The 21,601-nt window shown below is 33.8% G+C and overlaps 1 protein-coding gene across 1 annotated transcript; it reads right to left on the bottom strand.

Moving 5' to 3' along the window:
* Window positions 1-273: 273 nt before the first annotated feature.
* Window positions 274-19,851, bottom strand: LOC140450263 (actin, muscle-like). Its single transcript, XM_072543783.1, has 3 exons — window positions 19,695-19,851; window positions 12,989-13,945; window positions 274-1,176 (listed from the first exon to the last, which is right to left on the bottom strand). The coding sequence occupies exons 2-3, from the start codon at window positions 13,911-13,913 to the stop codon at window positions 971-973; spliced, it is 1,131 nt and encodes a 376-aa protein (XP_072399884.1). The 5' UTR covers window positions 13,914-13,945; window positions 19,695-19,851; the 3' UTR covers window positions 274-970.
* Between the last annotated feature and the right edge of the window lie 1,750 nt (window positions 19,852-21,601).

The following is a 21,601-nucleotide window of genomic DNA, read 5'->3' as shown; positions in this document are numbered from 1 at the left end:
ATCTTGGTTGAGGTATTGGATAACTAAACATTAGATAACGTGGGTCACTCCCTTGTTTTTTTCAATCTAAAAGACCAATTTCCTTCTGATGTTTAGAGTAATAATTTAGATTATACTGAACATCTTGTACAATAGAGTAAGAGTTGCAAATAAGCACAAAGTCTATTAAGGCTATTTATCTCTATATATCTCTATTATAGGCTAAGGTGCTCAGCGTACTTATCAGAGATATCTAACTTGAAATGAATAACGGCAATAAATATAAATCACAAATGACTATGTAACAAAACTTTATTTTGGAATAAGAATTTATTTCTAATGAATACATACATAGGTAGTTCTGCAATTGAAATCTTATCTACTACTAAAAATACTCATATAAAATATAAACAACCAATTTTAGTTTACGATTTCAAATGCCTTAATAATAAAAGTAGGTATATAAGTAGTCAATACAATTCCCACAAACAAACTCCACGCCCAACAAAGGCCTCTTACAGGATTACAATTAGGCCAGCAGTATGTTTGTAAAGGTGCGTATACACAGCAGGAATAGAAGTCTTGTCATGTGTATCCTACTGTTACGTAGGTCCATAAAAACAATGATGATGATATTTTACAATGAAATTGATGTTACAAAAGTCGCATAATTATAAAGTACAATACAGAATGTATTCTAGTTCAGATACTTCTTACTATCGGCTGAAAAAGGAGCTGGAGCTAAGCGCCTCAAACTATTACTCAGTGATAATTGACACTTTCAGGTTATTATTGGCTAGAATATTGTGTAACTCTTTACGACTTCAATCTGGTTGTTCCCATAAATAAAATATTACCATAAGTAATACAAAATGAATTTATTGTTACAATATCAACAAGTCATCATCTATAACCAAAATATAAACATACATTCATGCTCCAACTCTCAGTATTGTACTTAATATGTATACGATAAATATTATAAAGTAGTTTAGAAGCATGTGCGGTGAACAATTCCAGGGCCGGATTCGTCGTATTCTTGTTTGGAGATCCACATCTGTTGGAAGGTGGAGAGGGAGGCCAAGATGGAGCCACCGATCCAAACGGAGTATTTTCTTTCTGGAGGAGCGATGATCTTGATTTTGATGGTTGATGGAGCCAAGGCAGTGATTTCTTTTTGCATACGATCAGCAATACCTGAAAAAGGAATAATACTGTTGAGTAAAAATTAACTGAGGCCTGACGATATTTATGTGTTATTGAAGTAAATAGTCCTCATTTTCCATAAGTATGAACGTTTACTAATAAGCAAACGAATTATATGCAATATTAAACTTTTTCTTAACAAAAAACGTTAATTTTTATACTGAGTTCTATTAGTTTTTATATTAATATAGGTACATAAAATAAACCTGAATTACACTAATATAATATCGTCTTTGATAAATTTGTTCATCTATTTCTATGTATAAATGATAATTAATCTTTTTAATACTGCTCTTCATCCAATTTTTTATTTTTTGAATTATCATTTAGTGCTTTATTTCATATTATCAATTTTCGCCATATAATTCTTTACATGCGTTATACACTCGCGATCATAAAATCCGGGTCATCTTGAAAATTTCAAGTTTCTTAAATATTTTTGCGTCTGGTGCAGTAATAACCTTTTTTTTGGCTAATGTATTTTTATTTGTCATCAATGTTTGTTTTGAAAGAAAAAAAATGGTATTTTATTGTTTTTATTGAAAAAAACAGAAAACAAATAAAATTGTTGATAAAACAGACATACGAAAAAAAAATGGAAAATACAGAACGTGGTAAAAAATTAGTGAAATTTCAATGATCAATATCGTGTATTGCCTCCCTTGCTCTAATAACCTCTTGCAGACGACGGGGCATACTCTCAATTTTTCTCCGGATTACATGTTGTGGTATGTTATTCCACTCTCTCACTAACAGATCCTTAAGCTCCTGTCCTTTGTTAGGAGGAGGTGTATGGGTTTGAATACGTTTTTTCAAATCGTCCCAGAGATGTTCGATGGGATTCAGATCCGGAGACCTAGCTGGCTGGTAATTCCAACTTCGTCCAAGTATTACATACTGATCCTGGCAACGTGCCGTCGCACGTTGTCCTGCATAAAACGGCGTTTTCTCCAAGCCCTGCCATGTTGGGCATAACATGTTCTTCCGGAATCTCCGTAATGTACCTTCGTGCATACCATTTTCGATGAACGGTAACTCTGTGTGGAAGTCGGAAGATATACCTCCCCAAGCCATGACCGAGCCTCCAAACAAATGGCACTCTTGGAGCAATGCAAGATTGTGAAAATCGTTCACCGGTTCTCCTCCAAACTCTTACACGTCCATCGGATCCAGTTAGACAGAAACGGGATTCATCTGAGAATAACACTTTGCTACAATCGTTAATTTCCCAATGCGCGTATTGTCGAGGAAAAGCTAGTCGTGCAACTCGAGGCACCCGGCGAAGTGGCGGTCCTCTAGCCATTACCCGAGAAGATAGTCAAGAAGAATGAAGTCTTCTTCTGACTGTTGCAACACTAAAATTGCGATTTCGTACTTCCTCTAGACGATTTTGATACATAACCGCAGTTGAGGTTCGGTTTCGTAAAGCCTGAAACACAAGGAAACGGTCATTTAGTGCCTTGGGCGTTCTTCTTCGTTCAGAGCCAGGTCGCCTGGTTAGCAAACTTGCCTTCTGAAAGCGTTGAAGCACTCGTTGAACCGTAGAAAACCTTACGCCAACAGTTCTTGCGACTTGCCGTTGAGTGTGACCGTCTTCCATAAGTGCAACAATTTGTGCCGTTTCAACAACAGTCAAAGGCATTTTTGTCAAAAAATAAACACTAATAATGGCACTAATAAACACTAATGGTGGCAATAATAAACGTTTGTCCGTTGCATTTGAACAGAAAGTCGAAGTACAAACGGGACATTTAAAACAAGCGGAGTTACAGGTAGCATTCATTTTGGGAAGTGTGCACTTTACCGCGAAATCGGCACTATTGGAATTCTTTGTTACATGCATATTATATTATATTATATTATATTATATATTATAATATATGAATATTATTATTATATGTCACAATTTTATAACCCATAAAGCTTGGAAAATTCTCTTCATCTCTCTGTCTCTCTTTGTTTCTCTCTCTTTCTCTCTTTCTCTCTCTGTCTGTCATTCTGTTCAAAATCTTAGAGTTATAAATAAAATGTGTCATTCCTCCAACATCTTCTTATTAGGGTGCCTGTCCGTTCCGAATGGTGGCGATCATTCTGGCTATGATGACTTTGTTGGTTGATATACGGAATAGCTGCGTTGAAGTCTTTCTATACCATGCTCTCAGGTTAGCGAGCCAGAAAATTCTTCTTCATCCTGGGGCCCTTTTTCCATCAATTTTACCTTGGAAAATGCATTGGAGTAGCTCATATCTGCCCTAATTTCTCATTACATGTCCCAAGTACTGCATCTTACGGCCTTTCACGATACTGTGTCCGCGGTTGTGTTCATCCTTCGTAGTACTTCTTCACTTTGTGGTGAGTTTATCTGTCCATGGTATGTTCAGGATCCTTCTGTATAACCATAGCTCAAAAGCCTGAAGTTTTGATAGAGTTTCCGCCTTCAATGTCCACGTTTCTACTCCGTAAAGAAGCACTGAGTACACGTAACATTTAAGAAGCCTTATTTTTGTTTCTAGGCTGAGGTCATGACTCTTGAACACAGAGCTCATAGCCAAGAATGCACTTTTTGCCTTTCCGATGCGACATTTAATCTCTTGGTTATTGTCCCACTACTCATTGATTATAGCTCCCAAGTAGTTGTACTGTGACACACGTTCAATTCTCATTTGGTTCACATACAGATTTGCTCCAGTTATGTTTTCCTTGCTGATGACCATTATCTTGGTTTTGCTGGTGTTTATATCCAGTCCATATGTTCTACTTGTTTCCGTTATTTCTTGTTTCCGTTCATTACGTTTTGCAGCCCTTCTATGGTATTGGAAAACGCTATTGTATCATCTGCATACCGCATGTTATTGAGCTTGACTCCATTTATTGAGATGCCTTCATCAATATCTTTTAGAGCCTCTTAACAAATGTGCTCCGATTACAGATTGAATTTAAACAGACATTTTGTACAGACTTTTAAAAACAGCTTCAGTAGACGACTCATTAGGCTTATGGTCCTATATTTTTCACAAAATTGTGCTTTTAGTTTTTTGGGCAATAGTACGAACTCCGATTTGAGCCACTCTACTGGTATTTTTCCTGCCTTGTATATTTCATTAAATATTTCAGTTATTATTTTTATTTGTTCTGCATCTAATAGCTTCAGCAGTTCTGCATGAATTTCATCAAGTCCCGGTGTCTTTCCATCCCTTATTTGTATGACGGCTGCCGTTATTTCTTCTGGTAGGATTTCGTGACCTGAATTTTCTTTAATCGTGGGTTCTTGTATTGTTCTAAGGTCGTGAAAAAGTTTCTCCAACTATTCTTCCCATACTTTCTTTGTATCTTCTTTGGTTATAACAAGATTGCCTTCATCATCTGTTATCTTTCCGCTGTTGTGTTTTCGGAACTTTCCAGCTATTTCCTTCACCTTTTATGGACATTGAAGTTATCATATCGACTCTGATACTCCTCTATTTCTTGACATTGTTCTGGTTTTTGTTTCTCTTTGGCTTCCCTTATCTTTCTTTTCACGATGGTATGTATTCTCTTATATTCTTGGAAATTTTCTTTGTTTTTTCTCTGATCCATAAGTTAAAGTATTTCATCGGTCATCCACGATTTCCGTTTCTCTGTATCTGTCTTCAGGTGTTGTTCTTGTATTTCTCTTACTGTTTCTTGTATGATGATCAGATTTTCCTCTATAGTTCCTGCATTTCTGTATTTTAGCACCTTTGTATTGAGGTTTTCACTCACCCTCAGTCGAACATTGGAATCTTTCAGTTTTATTACATCATACTTCTTCATCGAGTTAGTTGTAACCTTCTTCATTCTGATTTTGAAACTACCTACAACTGGTACATGATCAGAATTTATGTCTGCTTCTGAGTATGTTTTGACAGATGTACAACTGTTCCTATACCTCTTATTTACTAGCATGTAATCAATCTGATTTCGAACAATCTTTCCAACAGAATCCTGTGGAGATTTCTAGGTGTACAATTTCGTTGGGTGTAGCTTATACCAGGTGTTCATTATTACTAATTGATTTGCTTTCGCAAAAATCTCTTCCTCGAAAATATTCTCATAAATATCTATATATTCAAATTACAAAAGATTTCAGTTCCTTTGTCGTCTAATCTATGACTACTTTTAATATGTTTCTTCCCTTCTAGGAGCTTGTCGTGGTAGAGTGGCTTTTTGTGCTCGGTTGTGGTAGTCAACCCTATGAGGAGAACACTAGTGTGTAAGTTAAGGACGGCTAAACTATACGTATCAGTATCAGGTGACACCTTGGTCTCACCTGATAGGATGAACTAGGAACAAACAAATAAAGCAAATAAGAAAGAGGAAAATAGGATCGAAACCAGCGCTAAAAGCTACTCGAAAGCCACAAACATAGAGGTACCAAAGATATGTTAGGTAGATATGATATGATATAAATAAATCAAAGATATGTTAGGTAGATATAACAATTTCTCGAAGAAATATTGAAGAAAATAGTAAGGAACTCGATAGACTACATTATGATAAATAAAAGATACTATAAAGCTGCTAAACCGTGAAACCATATCCCGGAAAGGCATTAGTTCACAACCCACTTATCGTCAGGATTACTCTCTCTCTCTCTCTTGTCATTTCCCCATTACTCAGGAAGTGATTTCTTCCAAGATTCCTAACAATTTTTCTCCATTGGTCTTATCTTAAGCTGCTATGAGAGCTTCGCAGAATGAGTTTCCAACTAAATTCTTAATTTGGCCGGACCATCTAGTTGGTCTTCCTCCTGATCTTCTCTCCGGAACGTTTCCAGAAACAATTAATCTCTCCAAACTATCGTCAGGTCTGCGAAGCAGATGACCGAAAAATTGCAGAACACGTTGCAGTAAATTAAACAGGCTTTTTTTAATCTGGTGTTGGTTTAGAATGGAAACGTTTGTACTATGAGCTGTCTCAGTGGTATGCGCAGCATTCTTCTCCAACACCACATCTCAAAGGCATCAATTTTTCGGCACTCGCGTCCGCGAAGAGTCCGAGTCCCTGCTCCTTATGGAAATATTGTGAATACAAGGGCATTCACCAGTCTCATCTTGATATTTTGAGAGATAGATCTGTCTTTCCAAACTTTAGGTAGGCGACTCATCGCATTTTTTGCCATACCAATACGTCTCCTAACTTCTGCTTCACAGTTACCATAGTTAGTTATACTAGACCCGAAATAGACAAAACTGTCCACTATCTGGTATTCCTGTAACATGTTAGTCAGTTGAATAGTGTGAAATCTGTGGACCACCATTATTTTTGTCTTAGCTTTATTGATTTTCAGACCAACTTTTCTGCTTTCGTACTTAACTCTTCGCAGATGCTATAAGTGTAGTGTCATCAGCAAATCTTAAATTTGAGATTTTGATAAATGTTGAATAAGTCAGGTGACAACACGCATCCTTGTCTAACATCTCTCTTGGTCTTGAATTGGTTTGAGAACTTCTGATGTAGTCGTACTGTTGCTATATTGGACTAGTACAGATTTTTAATAAGTGTCACCAGGTGCAATGGTGTGCCCATTTCTATTAAAATGGACCGCAGATTTATCCAGCTTACACAATCAAATGCCTTTTGGTAGTCAACGAAGCATATAATCAGTATACGGGGAGATTAACCTCGACATCAAGTAGATGATTAAGCAGTCAAAAGAAAAATACTTTGAAGAGAAATGCAGTGATCTAGGACCTTCAAAAAAGATAAGATCTACTTAATCTACACAAGAAAGTTAAAGAAATGGTAGGACTAACAAAACAAAATCTCACTTATGCACTTCTGGATAGACACGGGATTATCTTTGTTTATTAAATTGTTTAAATGAAGTGTATACAGATACAGGAAGAGTAGACAATCATTTTGGCAAATATCATTTTAATGGATTTTCCGTATATACATAAAATGTGCTGTTTGTTTCACGTGATATCGAATATATGATCGTGAATGTTTATTTTAGGAAAGTCTAATGCACATTTTTTTGAAGCATTTTTGTTACTAATATTTATTTTTAATATAAAATTTTCAAATTGCATAACTGTTATATTTACAAAAGAATTTCCATCGGTATTATTTAGATTTCCGCTTTACGAAATATTTAACCGCTAAACTTCTTGTTTTCATTCTATTTTTAGAAAATATGACACAACAGCCAGTTAAGAAAGTGCCAGATGTAGTTCTCAAATGTGATTTATGTCATTAATCTTTTTCACTTTCTACCATATTCTCCAGAAAACGAAAACTGGCTCAGATCCAAAATATGCACAACAATTAGATAATAATGTGTTTTTCTTGACTTTCATCCAAATTATATGACATACTGCCATTGACCTAGAACAGTTCATTCATATATTTTTGGTTTAGGTATTTCGAATGTGGGGATTTAAGTAAATTAATATTTTTGTTAAACTGAGCAGTCCGTCTTTTTTTTTCAAATGGGACTCTTGTCACCCTCTTCATTTAACTTTTAAAGGGTTGAATATGTTAAAATTTCTAATAGAGAAAACCATAAAATACAACTGACCAGTAGCTCGCTCGCTTTTATTGATTTTCAAGAAACCTTTGATACTATAAAACCCAACGGAACAGTCACAGCTGCAATCCAAAGTTTTGTGAATTATAGACGCTCGTTAAAGTTACAACATATGTGAAAATTTCAACGGCAAGTGTGCTACTCCATGAAAAAGAGATGAATTTGACAAGACAGAATATGCCTTTAAAAACCCAGAATAATATAAGATATGGATAAATAGTAAGTACTAACCACCCGGAGGGAGTGTAGTGGTCATCATGATGTCGTATATTGTCCGTCTCCAAAGATCTCTGGTCATTTCTTTTGACTCTTGCAAATTGAATTATTAGTTCTGTGGTCGGTTCACGGAACTCGTAACAAACTTCTCCAACAGAATATTTCAGTGGCGTCTATCTTTCTTTTTTCTGTTTGTCGTAGGGTCCAAGTTTCACATCCGTATGTCAGTATTGAGAATATTAAGCAATTGATTAACGATTCGTGGAATTTAAGAGTCCTTCCATATTTTGTCCATCTTTGCTATGGCGACTTTTGGCTAGATTACATATACGTCTTATTTCTTCCTATAGTAACCTTGTGTTTGTGATCAATAATTCCAGATATAAATATGAGCTCACATCAAACCCGTCAATCGTGGTTATGTATCTTCTTCTCATTGCGCCGTCTCCTTTCGAAGGTTGGCGATCCAAATGGCAATTGTAGTTTTGGAAACTGCTGCGCGAAAGATCTCTGCGGATGAGTGGTCGAACCATCTCCTCAGGTCTTTCAGCCACGAGTTCTGGCGTCTTCCTACTGATCTTTTGCCCTGTACTTTTCCTTCCAGTATAACTTGAAGTAATTCATATCTTTCGCCTCTCAGCACATGACCCAAGTATTGCATTTTCCTCTCTTTGACTATTCTTAGTAATTCTTTTTGTTTACACATGCGACGAAGTACCTCAACATTAGTAATTCTTTGTACCCATGGAATCCTCAACATTCGTCTGTATATATACATCTCAAAGGCATCTATTCTTTTTTCTATTTCATAGTCCATTGTCCAACTTTCACAGCCATACAGTAAGACAGAAAAAACGTAACATCTGATCATTCGGATTCTAAGCTGTAGACTAAGGTCTGATCTTGTAAAAAATGTTTTAATGCTCATGAATGTTTTCCTTGCTTGTTCGATTCTTAATAGGATTTCTTTTTTTGGATTATACTGACTATTGATATTTGTTCCCAAATATTTTATGGAATTTACCTGTTCTATTATTTGACCCTTGGCATACACCTGTACGTTTATTGGTGTCTTTGAAAATACTAAAGTTTTAGTTTTGGAAACGTTTAGATGTAAACCGAACATTTCGCTGTGGTGAACTACCGCATCTATTATATTTTGTAGTTCTTGTACGTTGCTTGCTATTAAGACGGTATCATTAGCATATCTGATGTTGTCTATGCTGATTCCTTTAATCTTAATTCCGCCTTGGACCTCGTCTAATGCTTCTCTGAATATAGACTCCGAATACCAATTAAAGAGTAGCGGTGATAAGACGCAACCCTGTCTCACTCCTCGTCGGATTTGTATGTCTTCGGATGTTGTGTGCTCTATTTTAATTGTTGCCGTTTGGTGCCAGTATAGTTCTGAGATAATTCGCAAGTCTTGTTCGTCAACTCCAGTTGTTCTCAGAATTTCGATCATCTTTTGATGGTTAACGCAGTAAAATGCTTTTCGATAGTCAATAAAACATGCATATACATCTACATTCATGTCTCTGCATCGTTGCGTTAACACATTTAAAGCAAAAAGAGCCTCTCGTATTCCCAATCCGTTTCGAAATCCGAATTGAGTGTCCCTCATCTGGAACTCGCACTTCTTGTAAATTTGTGGTTATGTATGGATGATTGTTATGTAATCTATCCATTATCTTTGGCTTTGATATGTTTAACTGCAGACCAAATATTTGACTTTCGTTTTCAACCAGTCGTATGAGATCAATTAACTCTTCGTGACTCCTTGAAAGAAGGGCTGTGTCATCTGTAAAACGTAGGTTGTCTATTTTTCGGCCATTTATTGAGATTCCCTTATCCCATCCTTTAAGTGCTCTTCTCTCAATATACTCTCCATATATATATATATATATATATATATATATATATATATATATATATATATATATACATATTATATATTAATAATTGTGGGGCGACAGTATAGATCCTTGTCTAAGTCTCTAAGTGTTGGGGTAAGCCTATGCAAAAATGACTACAAATAATCAAAAATAAAAAAATCTGACAAATTTGGTCGTAGGAGGAACAGTTAAGTTAGAAAACTGCATATCATAGAAGATGTCACAATATGTCTTGGTTACAATTTAAAAATCATTAGAAATCGTCATGGAAAGTGGAGTGGCATACGGCTCACTGAAAGACATATTTAATACTGAAATTCCCATGAGACTTAATAGAAAGGAATACAATCAATTCGTGCTTCCAGTGATAACAGGTCAATCTAAAACATTACCGATAGAATATACAACAGAAAAAGTAACAAAACAAATTGGCAGGCTTGTAGCGGCAATGAAGCATGGCATGGACCCTAGAATTAATGAGATAAATGAAACCCAGTGAAGATAGAAGAAGCCGGTGTACACCACAGACACGATGGACAGGTGACATAAGGAGAATATAACTCAGATTATTATTTCTTGTTTCAAGTATTTAACTTTAAAAAAGTTTTCTCGGTAAACGGTATGAAGTTATATACAAGATGTCTTTAGATTTTATACTATATAATTTTATGCATTAAAAACTCTGTACATTAAAAAGAAGTGTTTGACTCATGGAAAATATTGTTCTGAAGCTATTTGCTTGTGGCATGTTAGAGTAATTACTATTTAAATGGGAATAAGCAACAATTAAAGGTTGAAGTATGTTTATTGACGTTTCAATTTCCACTTCGGAAATTGAAAATTCATTTTGAGAACGATTTCCGAAGTGGAAATTGAAACGTCAATAAACGTACTTTAACCTTTAATTGTGGCTTATTCCCATTTAAATAGTAATTACTCATGGAAAATAGATAGGGGAATGGCGGGTAACAGCGAACAGCGGTTTATTGCAAACAGAGATGCCTACGCCATCTACACTATTTTGTTGTGCACTGCATTTCGTGCTTCCTAATAGCCTGCACGTGGCGGCATAGATGTACAGTTGTACCGTACTTGTGAAATTTTTTTTACAACGATTTATTTGTTTTTGGTGGTGGCACTACAATTTTTGCACTTAATAGTTTTATTTAAATTGTTAAAGTTAGTTAAATTATAATTATTTAACTTATACAATTCGCCTATTACGGAAAATGCATTTATGTTTCTTCATATTCATTTCCAAATCGGGTAATCTCTCGGGTAATGAAAGCTGCTCGTCGATTTATGGCTATTTGAATAAGTTTTACGATACAATACCAGTTTCCACCTACTCGAATATTTTATGTCGATGAGACTGTCGATGAGATGTTTACAAACATAAATCAGCTCAATCGAATTATTGGTCCTAAAGGCCAAAAGACAAGTTGGGGCCCTTACAAGTGTAGAAAGAGGCAAAAATGTGACGGTATGTTGTTGTATGAGTGGCAGCAGACCTTTTATACCTCCACTATTCATTTAACCAAGACTGAGAAGAAATCCTGGTTTAGAAAGAGATAGGCATCCAGGTTCTTTATACTCATGTTCAAAAAGCGCTTGGATGAACGAAGTAGTGTTTTTTTGGAATTAACGTTTTGCGAAAACCGATAAACCTACAAGGGATGATCCATTTTACTGGTGTTAGACAATTACTCCAGTTATTTCTCTATTGCAATTTTTGCAAAGAAAATGAAGTATTGACAACATTATGTTGTCAATACTTCCGCATACCTCGCATCATCAGCAACCACTAGACGTTGGCTTCTTTTCAACATTGAAGCGAGTATATGACGTTGAATGTGATTCGTTTTTAAAATCTCAACCCTATTACGAGAAAATTGAAATAAGCCACATGAGCTCTTTATTGCACGGCGTGTACTAGAGTTGTAAGCGTAGATAAAGCTGCAAATGGTTTTGAGAAGATCGGAATTTTTCATTCAACCGAAATATATTTAATGAAGAAGACTTTATACTTCAAGCAAAAATCAAAAAACAAAATAATAATCAAGAAGGCTTTTCAAGAACTGTTCAAGAAGAATTACTGGAATCTCAACCAGGACCTTCCAAAGAAAAAAAGATATGTGAACATAAAGAAAATGTTTCATTCAGTGCTATGTTGTCTTTGCCGAACGAAATACAAAAGATATCTGTTCCGAAGAAGGGTGGAAGATAAAAGCAAAGATTCGAAATATTAACCTCAACACCTTTGTAATTAGAACTGGCACAAAAGAAACAGAAGAAAACAAAAAAATGGAAATGGAAATCAAAAAACAAAAATTTTTTAAAAAGAAAAATAAATCTGTAAAGAGAAAAGTACTACAATGTTCAAGCGAAGACAAAATACGAAGATGATGAAGCTGACGACATTGACGATATTAATTAAAAATATTATAACAAATGAGAAAAATTAAGTTTAATACAAAATGACAATGCCCCGCGAAATAAAAAAAGACAGTTGAAAAAAATAAAGAAAATATAAAAAGAGAGTAAAAATCCCAGAAAATAACATCGAGGAAGAACAAAGAAGATTGCTTTCAGATGCAGGACTTACAGTATATAGAAATCAGATATAAAATAACTAAAAAGATGCGTGACTTAAATAAAAAAATTGCGAAAATATTTATAAGAGAATGTACAAAGCATAATAGGAATTTTGAATTAAGTCAGAACCAACTAGGAAAATACACAATAACAAATTTAAAATAAAAGAAACAGAAATTAAGAACCGAAGAAAATTAAAAAAACAGATTCACTTGTACGTAAATTAATAAAAAAAAGTAAAATAAGAAAGAAAATAATAGAAACCAATAAAAAACAAGAAAGTAGAAAATGTAAACCAATGAAAAATTCCGTTGATAAAATAGGGAAAATATGACAAAGAAAATATTTATACACAAAAATATTCGAAAAATGGAAAAAATGAAGTAAAAATATACACCACAAAAATAAAATTCAAAATCTTAAAAAAATAAACTTAAGAGTAAATTGATTCATTGAAAAAATATTTGAAAAGTAGACGTGAATTACCAATAGAATAAAATGAATTAGAAAACAAAATTAATTTATTCTTAAACAAAGAAATACTTACCAGGGTACATTGTGGTACCTCCAGAAAGGACAGTGTTGGCGTACAAGTCTTTACGGATGTCGACATCGCACTTCATGATGGAGTTGTAGACAGTTTCGTGGATACCGCAAGATTCCATACCCAAGAAGGACGGTTGGAAAAGAGCTTCAGGGCAACGGAACCTTTCGTTACCAATGGTGATGACTTGACCATCAGGAAGTTCATAACTCTTTTCTAAGGAGGTGGAGCTGGCTGCGGTGGCCATTTCTTGTTCGAAGTCCAAAGCTACATAGCACAATTTTTCCTTGATGTCACGAACGATTTCTCTTTCAGCTGTGGTGGTGAAAGAGTAACCTCTTTCGGTTAAGATCTTCATAAGGTAGTCAGTCAAGTCTCTACCGGCCAAGTCCAAACGCAAGATGGCGTGTGGGAGAGCGTAACCTTCATAGATGGGTACTGTGTGGGATACACCATCTCCAGAATCAAGTACAATACCAGTGGTACGACCGGAAGCATACAGAGACAATACAGCTTGAATGGCGACATACATGGCAGGGGTGTTGAAAGTTTCAAACATGATTTGTGTCATCTTTTCTCTGTTGGCTTTTGGGTTGAGTGGAGCTTCAGTCAAAAGAATGGGATGTTCTTCGGGGGCTACTCTAAGTTCATTGTAGAAGGTGTGATGCCAGATCTTTTCCATATCGTCCCAGTTAGTAATAATTCCGTGTTCAATGGGGTATTTTAAGGTAAGGATACCTCTTTTGCTTTGGGCTTCGTCTCCTACGTAGGAGTCTTTTTGACCCATACCCACCATGACACCCTGGTGTCTGGGGCGACCTACGATGGATGGAAAGACAGCACGAGGGGCGTCATCACCGGCGAAACCGGCTTTGCACATTCCGGAGCCATTGTCGACGACAAGAGCCGCTACATCGTCGTCACACATGATTTATGTTTTTTGGTTTGGTGGTACAGCGACTGAAACAAAAAACAACAGTAAGTATATGTATGTAACAATAAAAAGTAAATAAATATTAAAAGAGATGTAACACAAACTAATTGAGTTTGATGATTTAGTTAAGCAACAAATTTTGGTTGTCATAATGTAGAATGTCATAATGTAGATGGAGTAAAAAAGAGAACCGATAAACATAAATTACAGTAGGTATTTAAGTGTGTTAGAAATAGGAAGCCCATCAAAAAATTGAAAAGATTGAATGATAATAAATAGGTACTTATTTTCGAATAAATATTTTCTTTACGTTAAAGTGTCTCAATACTTATTTATTTGTTAGTTCTATTTTCCTTAAATTTTAAATATTAATATAACTTTTATAACGTGAAGTTTTAGTACATTATGGTACGGTATACTAAATCATATACCCAGAAAAAGGTTGAACTAGAAAATCTTTGACATCGTAATTATTAAAGTATTAAACTCATTTTCCTTGTTCCTATTAAACAAATTCTACTTCGTACGCTCATGAACAAAACAATTTTCTATGCTTTAGACGGAGTCCTTGTTATAACAACTATTTATTGGATAATAATTTTAATCGACTTTGTTCGGAACTTTAAGAGCTTCTTTGAAAAAAAGACTGAATAAATAGAAACCTACAATATAAGAGTGTGTTCCCATTTCGTAATAAAGAAAACTTTTTTTAAATTCCTATCAAAAAAACAGAACATAGTCTCAAACAGAGTTCCTACCTCGATGTAGTTCGAAGTGTAAGTTCGATGTATGGATGTATCGAGAGCGATAATTAACACGGTCAATGAAGCTCATACTCTGCTCATACTATACAGGACTGTTGTAGGCTCACATAACTGCGATTACGGTAAGAAGCTTAATATTGAGATCTGGTATAGCGGTGAGACATTTGCAGAACGTATTAAATCGATTAAAGGAATGGTGTATGAAAAGGACAAATAGAGAGATAATCCAAAATCCAAATGTAGAGTCTAAAATATTGAATTTCAAAATATACTAGTCTTGCAAAGGTATGCATATAAGAGTAACATTAGATCAAAGCATTATATTCTTCCCTCATGTAAATGACACTATTAGTTGAGTCAAAAGTTAAGTCCTCCGCGAATAGTTCCAAAAAGAAATTGTATAAGAACACAGAAGATCACAGAAGATATATCAGCTGAAGATGAGGATGATAACGATCACCGTGATAGGGACGTTAACGAAGATATTTGCACAATTTGTGGCGAATTCGATAAAAACAGGGAACTCTGGATCCAACGCAGCATTTGCGGCTAATGGGCACAATATACATTTGCGATTTCTGCATTTAATTATTTTTTAAATGGGGGTAACTTAGGTTACTTAGTAAGTAGGCCACTTTTACCCCTCGGTAGCGGGTAAATATGGCCACCAGCAGAAGTCTGAAAAACCGTTTTATTTATTTTTTGTTCTATTTAAAAATGTTTCGTAAATAGAGTTTATTTAGTAGAAAGTAGGCAGATAGGAAAATAGGTATTTGTACATTAATATATGAAAACAATAGAGGAATTCTCATAAACGATTAATGTTAATAGCCCAAAGATAGCAATTTTAGAATATAAGGTTTAAGTCTTTTGTTTAAAAAGAAATTGGACAAAGAATTAGAAAGTCTTGTGGTCAGGGATAAGTATACAATAAGTAATAGTATACTAATAATAACTGAAGTACCTAGTATTAGCTGTATTGTCTCTAGAAACTTGAAAACAAAAAAAAAATATCTTATTTATGTAAAATTTGGAAATACCAAGGTTATGTGATAGCATAATAGCATTGAGCTTGTGTTTGACAAGTCACAGAATTTAGTTAATCGAAAGGGATGGCGTGGTATGTACGATGTGTGTGTGTTTTATTGGTAAAAGGGATTGGAAGGATTGAAGTGAAGGAAGTCAGGTTTTGCCTTGGAAAAGGAAGATTACTGTGATTTGAACGTCGGAAGAAGCAAGGTGTATAGTATATTTGGTACTAGTCGACTAAGTGAAAATTCTTTCGACTAGAATGAAATTGGGTTTCTGTGAGGTAGGAGTTTGGTTCAGGAGCTTTTGGAGAGACTGTTGCGGGAATAGTGTCTGCGAGAGACATTGACAAGCAAAGGAGATAGCAAGCCTGTGTAGAGCAACTAAGAGTACGAGCAAAAGATGGGCAGATCACAGTAATAAGAGGAAAAGGAGTCAGTAGAGAAATCTTGGAAACAAAAGGTTAGTTTGCCATATAATCAACAAAGACTTTCAACCACGATCATAACTTGATCATAATTAATTTGGTTTTTTAATATTTTATTCAGTGATTTCATTTCACAATAAATATAATCTTTTAATTCAAAAATAAAAAAATAAAAGAAGTAATATTTCTTGAAAAAAATTTTTTTGCTTGATGTAATTAAAAAAAAACACAGAGAAGAGATATTTTATTTAAATACAAGTCCAAACAATTATTGATCATTTGTATAGGAATTTGAATGAATTTGTAATTTTAATTATGCGGATTAGCGCATATTATATATGATTTTGATTAACTGTAAAATTGACTTTAATATTTTTGCTGTTTTAATAAATTATTTAATAGTTAAGTATCACAAAATTATTTGGTTTAATTTATTTTCCTATTGCCCATCTTTTCCTCAAAAGCAACTGCTTAAAGAATACTTTGAAGCCACTTTTTATAATTAACGATAAAAGGAGCCCTGAGATCAAATTTTAATTAAAATTAATTAATTTTTTTTTATACAAAATTAAGCCTAAGGCAAAATAAATCAATTAAACATATAAAAGGTCCAAATTTGCTAATCATAATAACATCGTCTTTTACGTCCATATACTTTTACCTGCGAATATATTTTAGCATATCAAGACCGATTTAAAAATAATATTCAACTATATTTTTATCGTTTCGAGATGCTACATTGTAGACAAAATTGTGCGTCTGCCTGTGGATATCCCACATCATCAAAAAATAGATGATTCGCGGTTAAAAAATTTTCAGAAACAATTGAAAATATTTTATCTACGTTAACTTGAACACGTTCCAAATCTGATTCTGAAAATAATAAATTTGAACTTCAGTTTACATCCCATGTTTTTATATAACGGATAATACCACAGATAAAAACATATAAAAATACATTCGCTGTAAGGCATACATGGACAAAAAAAATTACCAAGCAAAAAAAAGGGCCAGTATAGACATAGCAATAAATGCGTTTTGAAAAATAAAAACAATTCTCTGCAATAAAGACTAGAACTGAGAATATTAGAAGAAGAAGATTGGAACTGAGAATATGAGCTCTGAGATGTTACGTGTTTTTTCTATAGTTTATGGGGTGTATATATTAAAATGTTGTGTTATAGTCTAACAAGCTATCTAAGAGAGTCATGAATATTCAGCTCAGGTAGTGCTATTGTTCAGAGGTGTGACATACCATAAACGAGAGATTTACCTGTTTTATGAATGATCTTTTGTTTATGTAATTTTACACCTCTTCCACGCTAAGCTGAATATTATTGAGAAAGAAACAGCAGTAGATTTTTGAGGCTGGATGATGATGTGTATAAGGCTTATCAAACAGTGGTCGGTGATAGAGCAATCAAGAAACCTTACAAAAAAGAGCAAAGCTATTTGATCAAATTAATATACGAAAACTCCAATATCTTGTCCACGGATTGGAAAGACCACAAAACCAGCTAGTCCAAGTTATTATACACGAGAAAACATAGCGCTGGATGGGGATGGATATCTTTGCTCCACAATCTCAAATAATGGTTCTATCTAATCAGCTCTTCAGAGCCGTAGTAAACAGGATCCAAATAATCTTGATGATGGCCAAACTTCGACAGAAGGCGCATTTGACGGTGCATTTCATTTAATGAAACTTTCCTCATGCATCTAGGAGACATGCAACTGCGCATGCCATAAAAGACAGGCAAATAAAGGCCCAAGTTTAAAACAAAGAAAAAAAAGTAGCCGAAAAAATGTGGATTCAATTAAAAAAACCTTTAAACTATTTAGGTATTAAATAGTTGTAATAACCTGGAAATAAATAATACAAAACTATTTTTGATAACATTTTGTTTTAAAGATTACACTTATATCTGGCTTTTGCACAATTTAAAAAATTTAAAAAAAAATTAAACTTGTTTTTAAATGTAGAAGAGCCTTCTGTGTCAGTTTTGAGAATACAGAATACATCGTTCTATGCTAATGAGTAAACAGCAAAAGAAATGATGAGTAAAGGCCAAAATAAAATAATAAAAGGTAGCTAATTTAGCCCCAAAACTTCTGGATTGAATTCAAAAGATTTTATCGCTTTATTATTTTAGAATTGTATCCATATAATTTCGATTCTAGATATTCGTTACAATAATATTTTGAATTGGTCCATCAGGAATAAAGAAATTAGGCTCAAAAGGGATTAGGATCATGTATAATTTCGAGCTAACATTATTTTTAGAAGAGGAACTAGGCATAGATTTCTATAGCTTGAAATATAAACTATGTTCAAATAAAAAAATCATGTAATAAAAAATTTTAAAATGTGTTTTTCTAATTATTTGGTCATTGGACCAAAAGAGAAACCTCTCAAAAATATTAGAACATAAAAGTCTATTTGCAAACAGAAATATAGTAAATAATATAGGAAATAATATACTTGAATACTTGAATGACAAAAGTCACAGAACAATTATCTAAACTGTAACAAAGTAGAAGGAAAAACAAAGAAAAATGACTGCCAATGTATATAACTGAAGTTCTTTATATTATATAACTATTTTGTCGATTAGAAGAATCAATTTCATATCAGTAAATGGTGGTTAAAAAACTTCCTCGAACATTAAAAAAAATCTTTTTACAAAATGATAGTTCATCAGTTTCGTAGAACGCCTTTTAAAATATATCAATGCACTCAATAAAAAAATTTTAAAAATCACTACTACACTAATATATACTCTAAATTAATCACATCTACACTTTACTCTCATTCAGATTTTACTAGATAAACAGGATAAGTTAAAATATATATTTTTTTATTACATAAATATCGCAGCGAGATTCAATAATAGTTAGAACAGAATCTAGAATGTGACTAGCCCATTTTTTTTCATGTAGGAATGTTTTACTGGAGACAGGGCCTATCAAGAACAGAGCAATGAGCAATAATAGTGTGAATACACTAATAAAATTAACTCTAACAATATCTTTTAATTTCCCGTTTTAAATAATAGGTACTAGGATTATTTACTATAATATTCAAAAATTAAGAATATATAAAATTGAAAATAAATTTGAATTGAGAATCAGTCAGAGTGAAAGCAACATTTGAATAATTAATATGTTATGCAACACTGTTTTATTAAATCCTGTATATAAATTCAATTTTAAAATTGACCACTCACTCCAATAGAAAATATAAAAGACGTTATTGTTTGTTATTACCAAAGCTCTTTCAAAAGAAATTGTTGAGAAATGAAATAGAAATATCCCTGATAACTCTTACAACCTTCGTATAAAGCTTCAACAGTTAATTTAACAAAGCATTTAAAACATCACCAAATTCACAATAAACTTCGCATATATGTATAAGTTTCACCCCTTCACTAATTTTTCAAAAAAATACAACAAAAAACTATTTTCACTGCTAAACTACACAAATAATTTTCAAACTTTTAACACTTGGGGGTTGTTTTACGGGGTAGATACCCCTTCACTAAATTGAGTACCAACCTCTGAGTAAAGTGTATGGACTCGACGCTCAGCGACGTTAACAACGAGTGCGCTAATGACGCGAAGCGTCGTTTTTATAGGGATTGTCGAGTGCACTTAAAAATAACACGCCGGCCGCCCATATATGGGAACAGGGTGGCCAAGACGCATCGCAATCGGCGACGTCCATGTAAGGCAGCTCTCTATGATGTTCTCCAAGAATTTTCAACAAGTTTATCGTTGAAGCATAAGCGTACGGTGATGTTTAGAGCAAGACTTGGATTTTTTTCTTTTTACTAAAAACTTAAAATATAACATTGAGTAGACTTAGTATAACTTAAGTAATTTTTTTATGAAATTTGTCCTTTTTTAATATGTTTCGAAATTAGGTTAACACATTTTCATAAAACTATTTACTCTAAAAGTAATAGTATTAAAGCAATTATTTTAGTTATTAGAAAAAAAAAAACGAAAAAAGAACATATATACAAGACTAATTTAAAAAACTGGAGAAATATAGCACCCAAAGAGAAAAGGTACAGAAATACAGCTTAGAAAAAGACAAAGACAATGGGGATTATGAATAAAAATGAGAATTTAGTTTATACCCCAAATTTTGTAGTAAATACTCCACGTGGTATGAATAAAAAACAAAAGTAGATACCCGTCTTGACTAGATACTATTATGTACATTTTGTTGTGAAAATTTTCTCATTTTTGATATGAATAAAAATATTAACATCTTTATCAACGTCTGCTATGCCTTGCAATTTTTAGAAGGCTCAGATTAAGGCAGATATCTAAATTGTGTTTCGAAACTATTTTACGGATTTAATATCAGATGTCGCTATTGCGTCCGTTTCGAAGCCATTTTATTGTTGCTTCTTAAAGACAGGAAAGATTTATTTTTCATGTTGAGAACGCCTATGAATAGCTGTTCTGATGAGCTTTATTAAAGCGAAATACGTATAAACAGATACATAGACGCTTTGTACGTGAAATGAAATCTTGACTGTCTGTTTCATAGAATAAAAATATCTTTATGCTCTTTAGAATGAGAATGTACTCCATAAATAGTTACCACACTTTAGTTTCATCGTGGCAAAGCTATGGCTGAGTTCATGTATTTGCGTTCAAAAAAATATTATAAACCAAGAAGGAGTACGTATGATCGTGACTTTAAAGTATCATATCGATTTAATAAAGAAAATGTTAAGTAGCTTTCTAATAACTTTTTGAGTGAAGAATCAGAAGAAACAAGAGGTGGGGCTATATGTAACTTCGATAAAATGAAAATATTTTTAAGATATGTAGGTGATCCAGTGTTTCAAATAGGAGTGGGAGAAGATATTGGTGTTCATCAAACTACTGTGTCTAAGGTTGTGACGCAAGTTGCTGACCAGATAATAGAAAAATGCGCACATGTGACAACTTTTCCTCGCACTTCAGCGGATATAATAGAATCTAAAGAAAGATGGCAAACAAAGTACACTTTTCCGTATGCCGTGGGAATGATTGACTGCACCCACATAAAAATAAAAAGATCACCCCTCCATGGTGTTGAATATATCAATCGTAAAGGATATCACAGTATCAACGTTCAAGTCACTTGCAATGCAAATGAGTGGTTTGCAAACGTAGACGCATCATGGCCAGGATCTGTCCATGATTCACGGATATGGAGCAACTTACAAATTTGTAACATTGCTAAAAATGAGTTTAGGAGGTCAAATGCAATAATTTTAGGAGATGAAGGTTACGGCGTGGCACCGTGGTTAATGGTGCCCTTTAGAAATCCAAATACTCTTGCATGTTGTTTTATGTAACAGAATGTAGCTAAATATTTAAATAATGAACTCGATCCAATGGAGCCCCCAATACAAGGTAGTGGAGAGTTGCCCAAAATGTGGACCCCATCATATTTTGTG

The sequence above is a fragment of the Diabrotica undecimpunctata genome, chromosome 9, assembly GCF_040954645.1.
Source record: "Diabrotica undecimpunctata isolate CICGRU chromosome 9, icDiaUnde3, whole genome shotgun sequence".
Lineage (NCBI taxonomy): Eukaryota > Metazoa > Arthropoda > Insecta > Coleoptera > Chrysomelidae > Diabrotica > Diabrotica undecimpunctata.
Note: the sequence above shows the minus strand (reverse complement) of the source record. Positions and strands in the feature narration are given on the sequence as shown.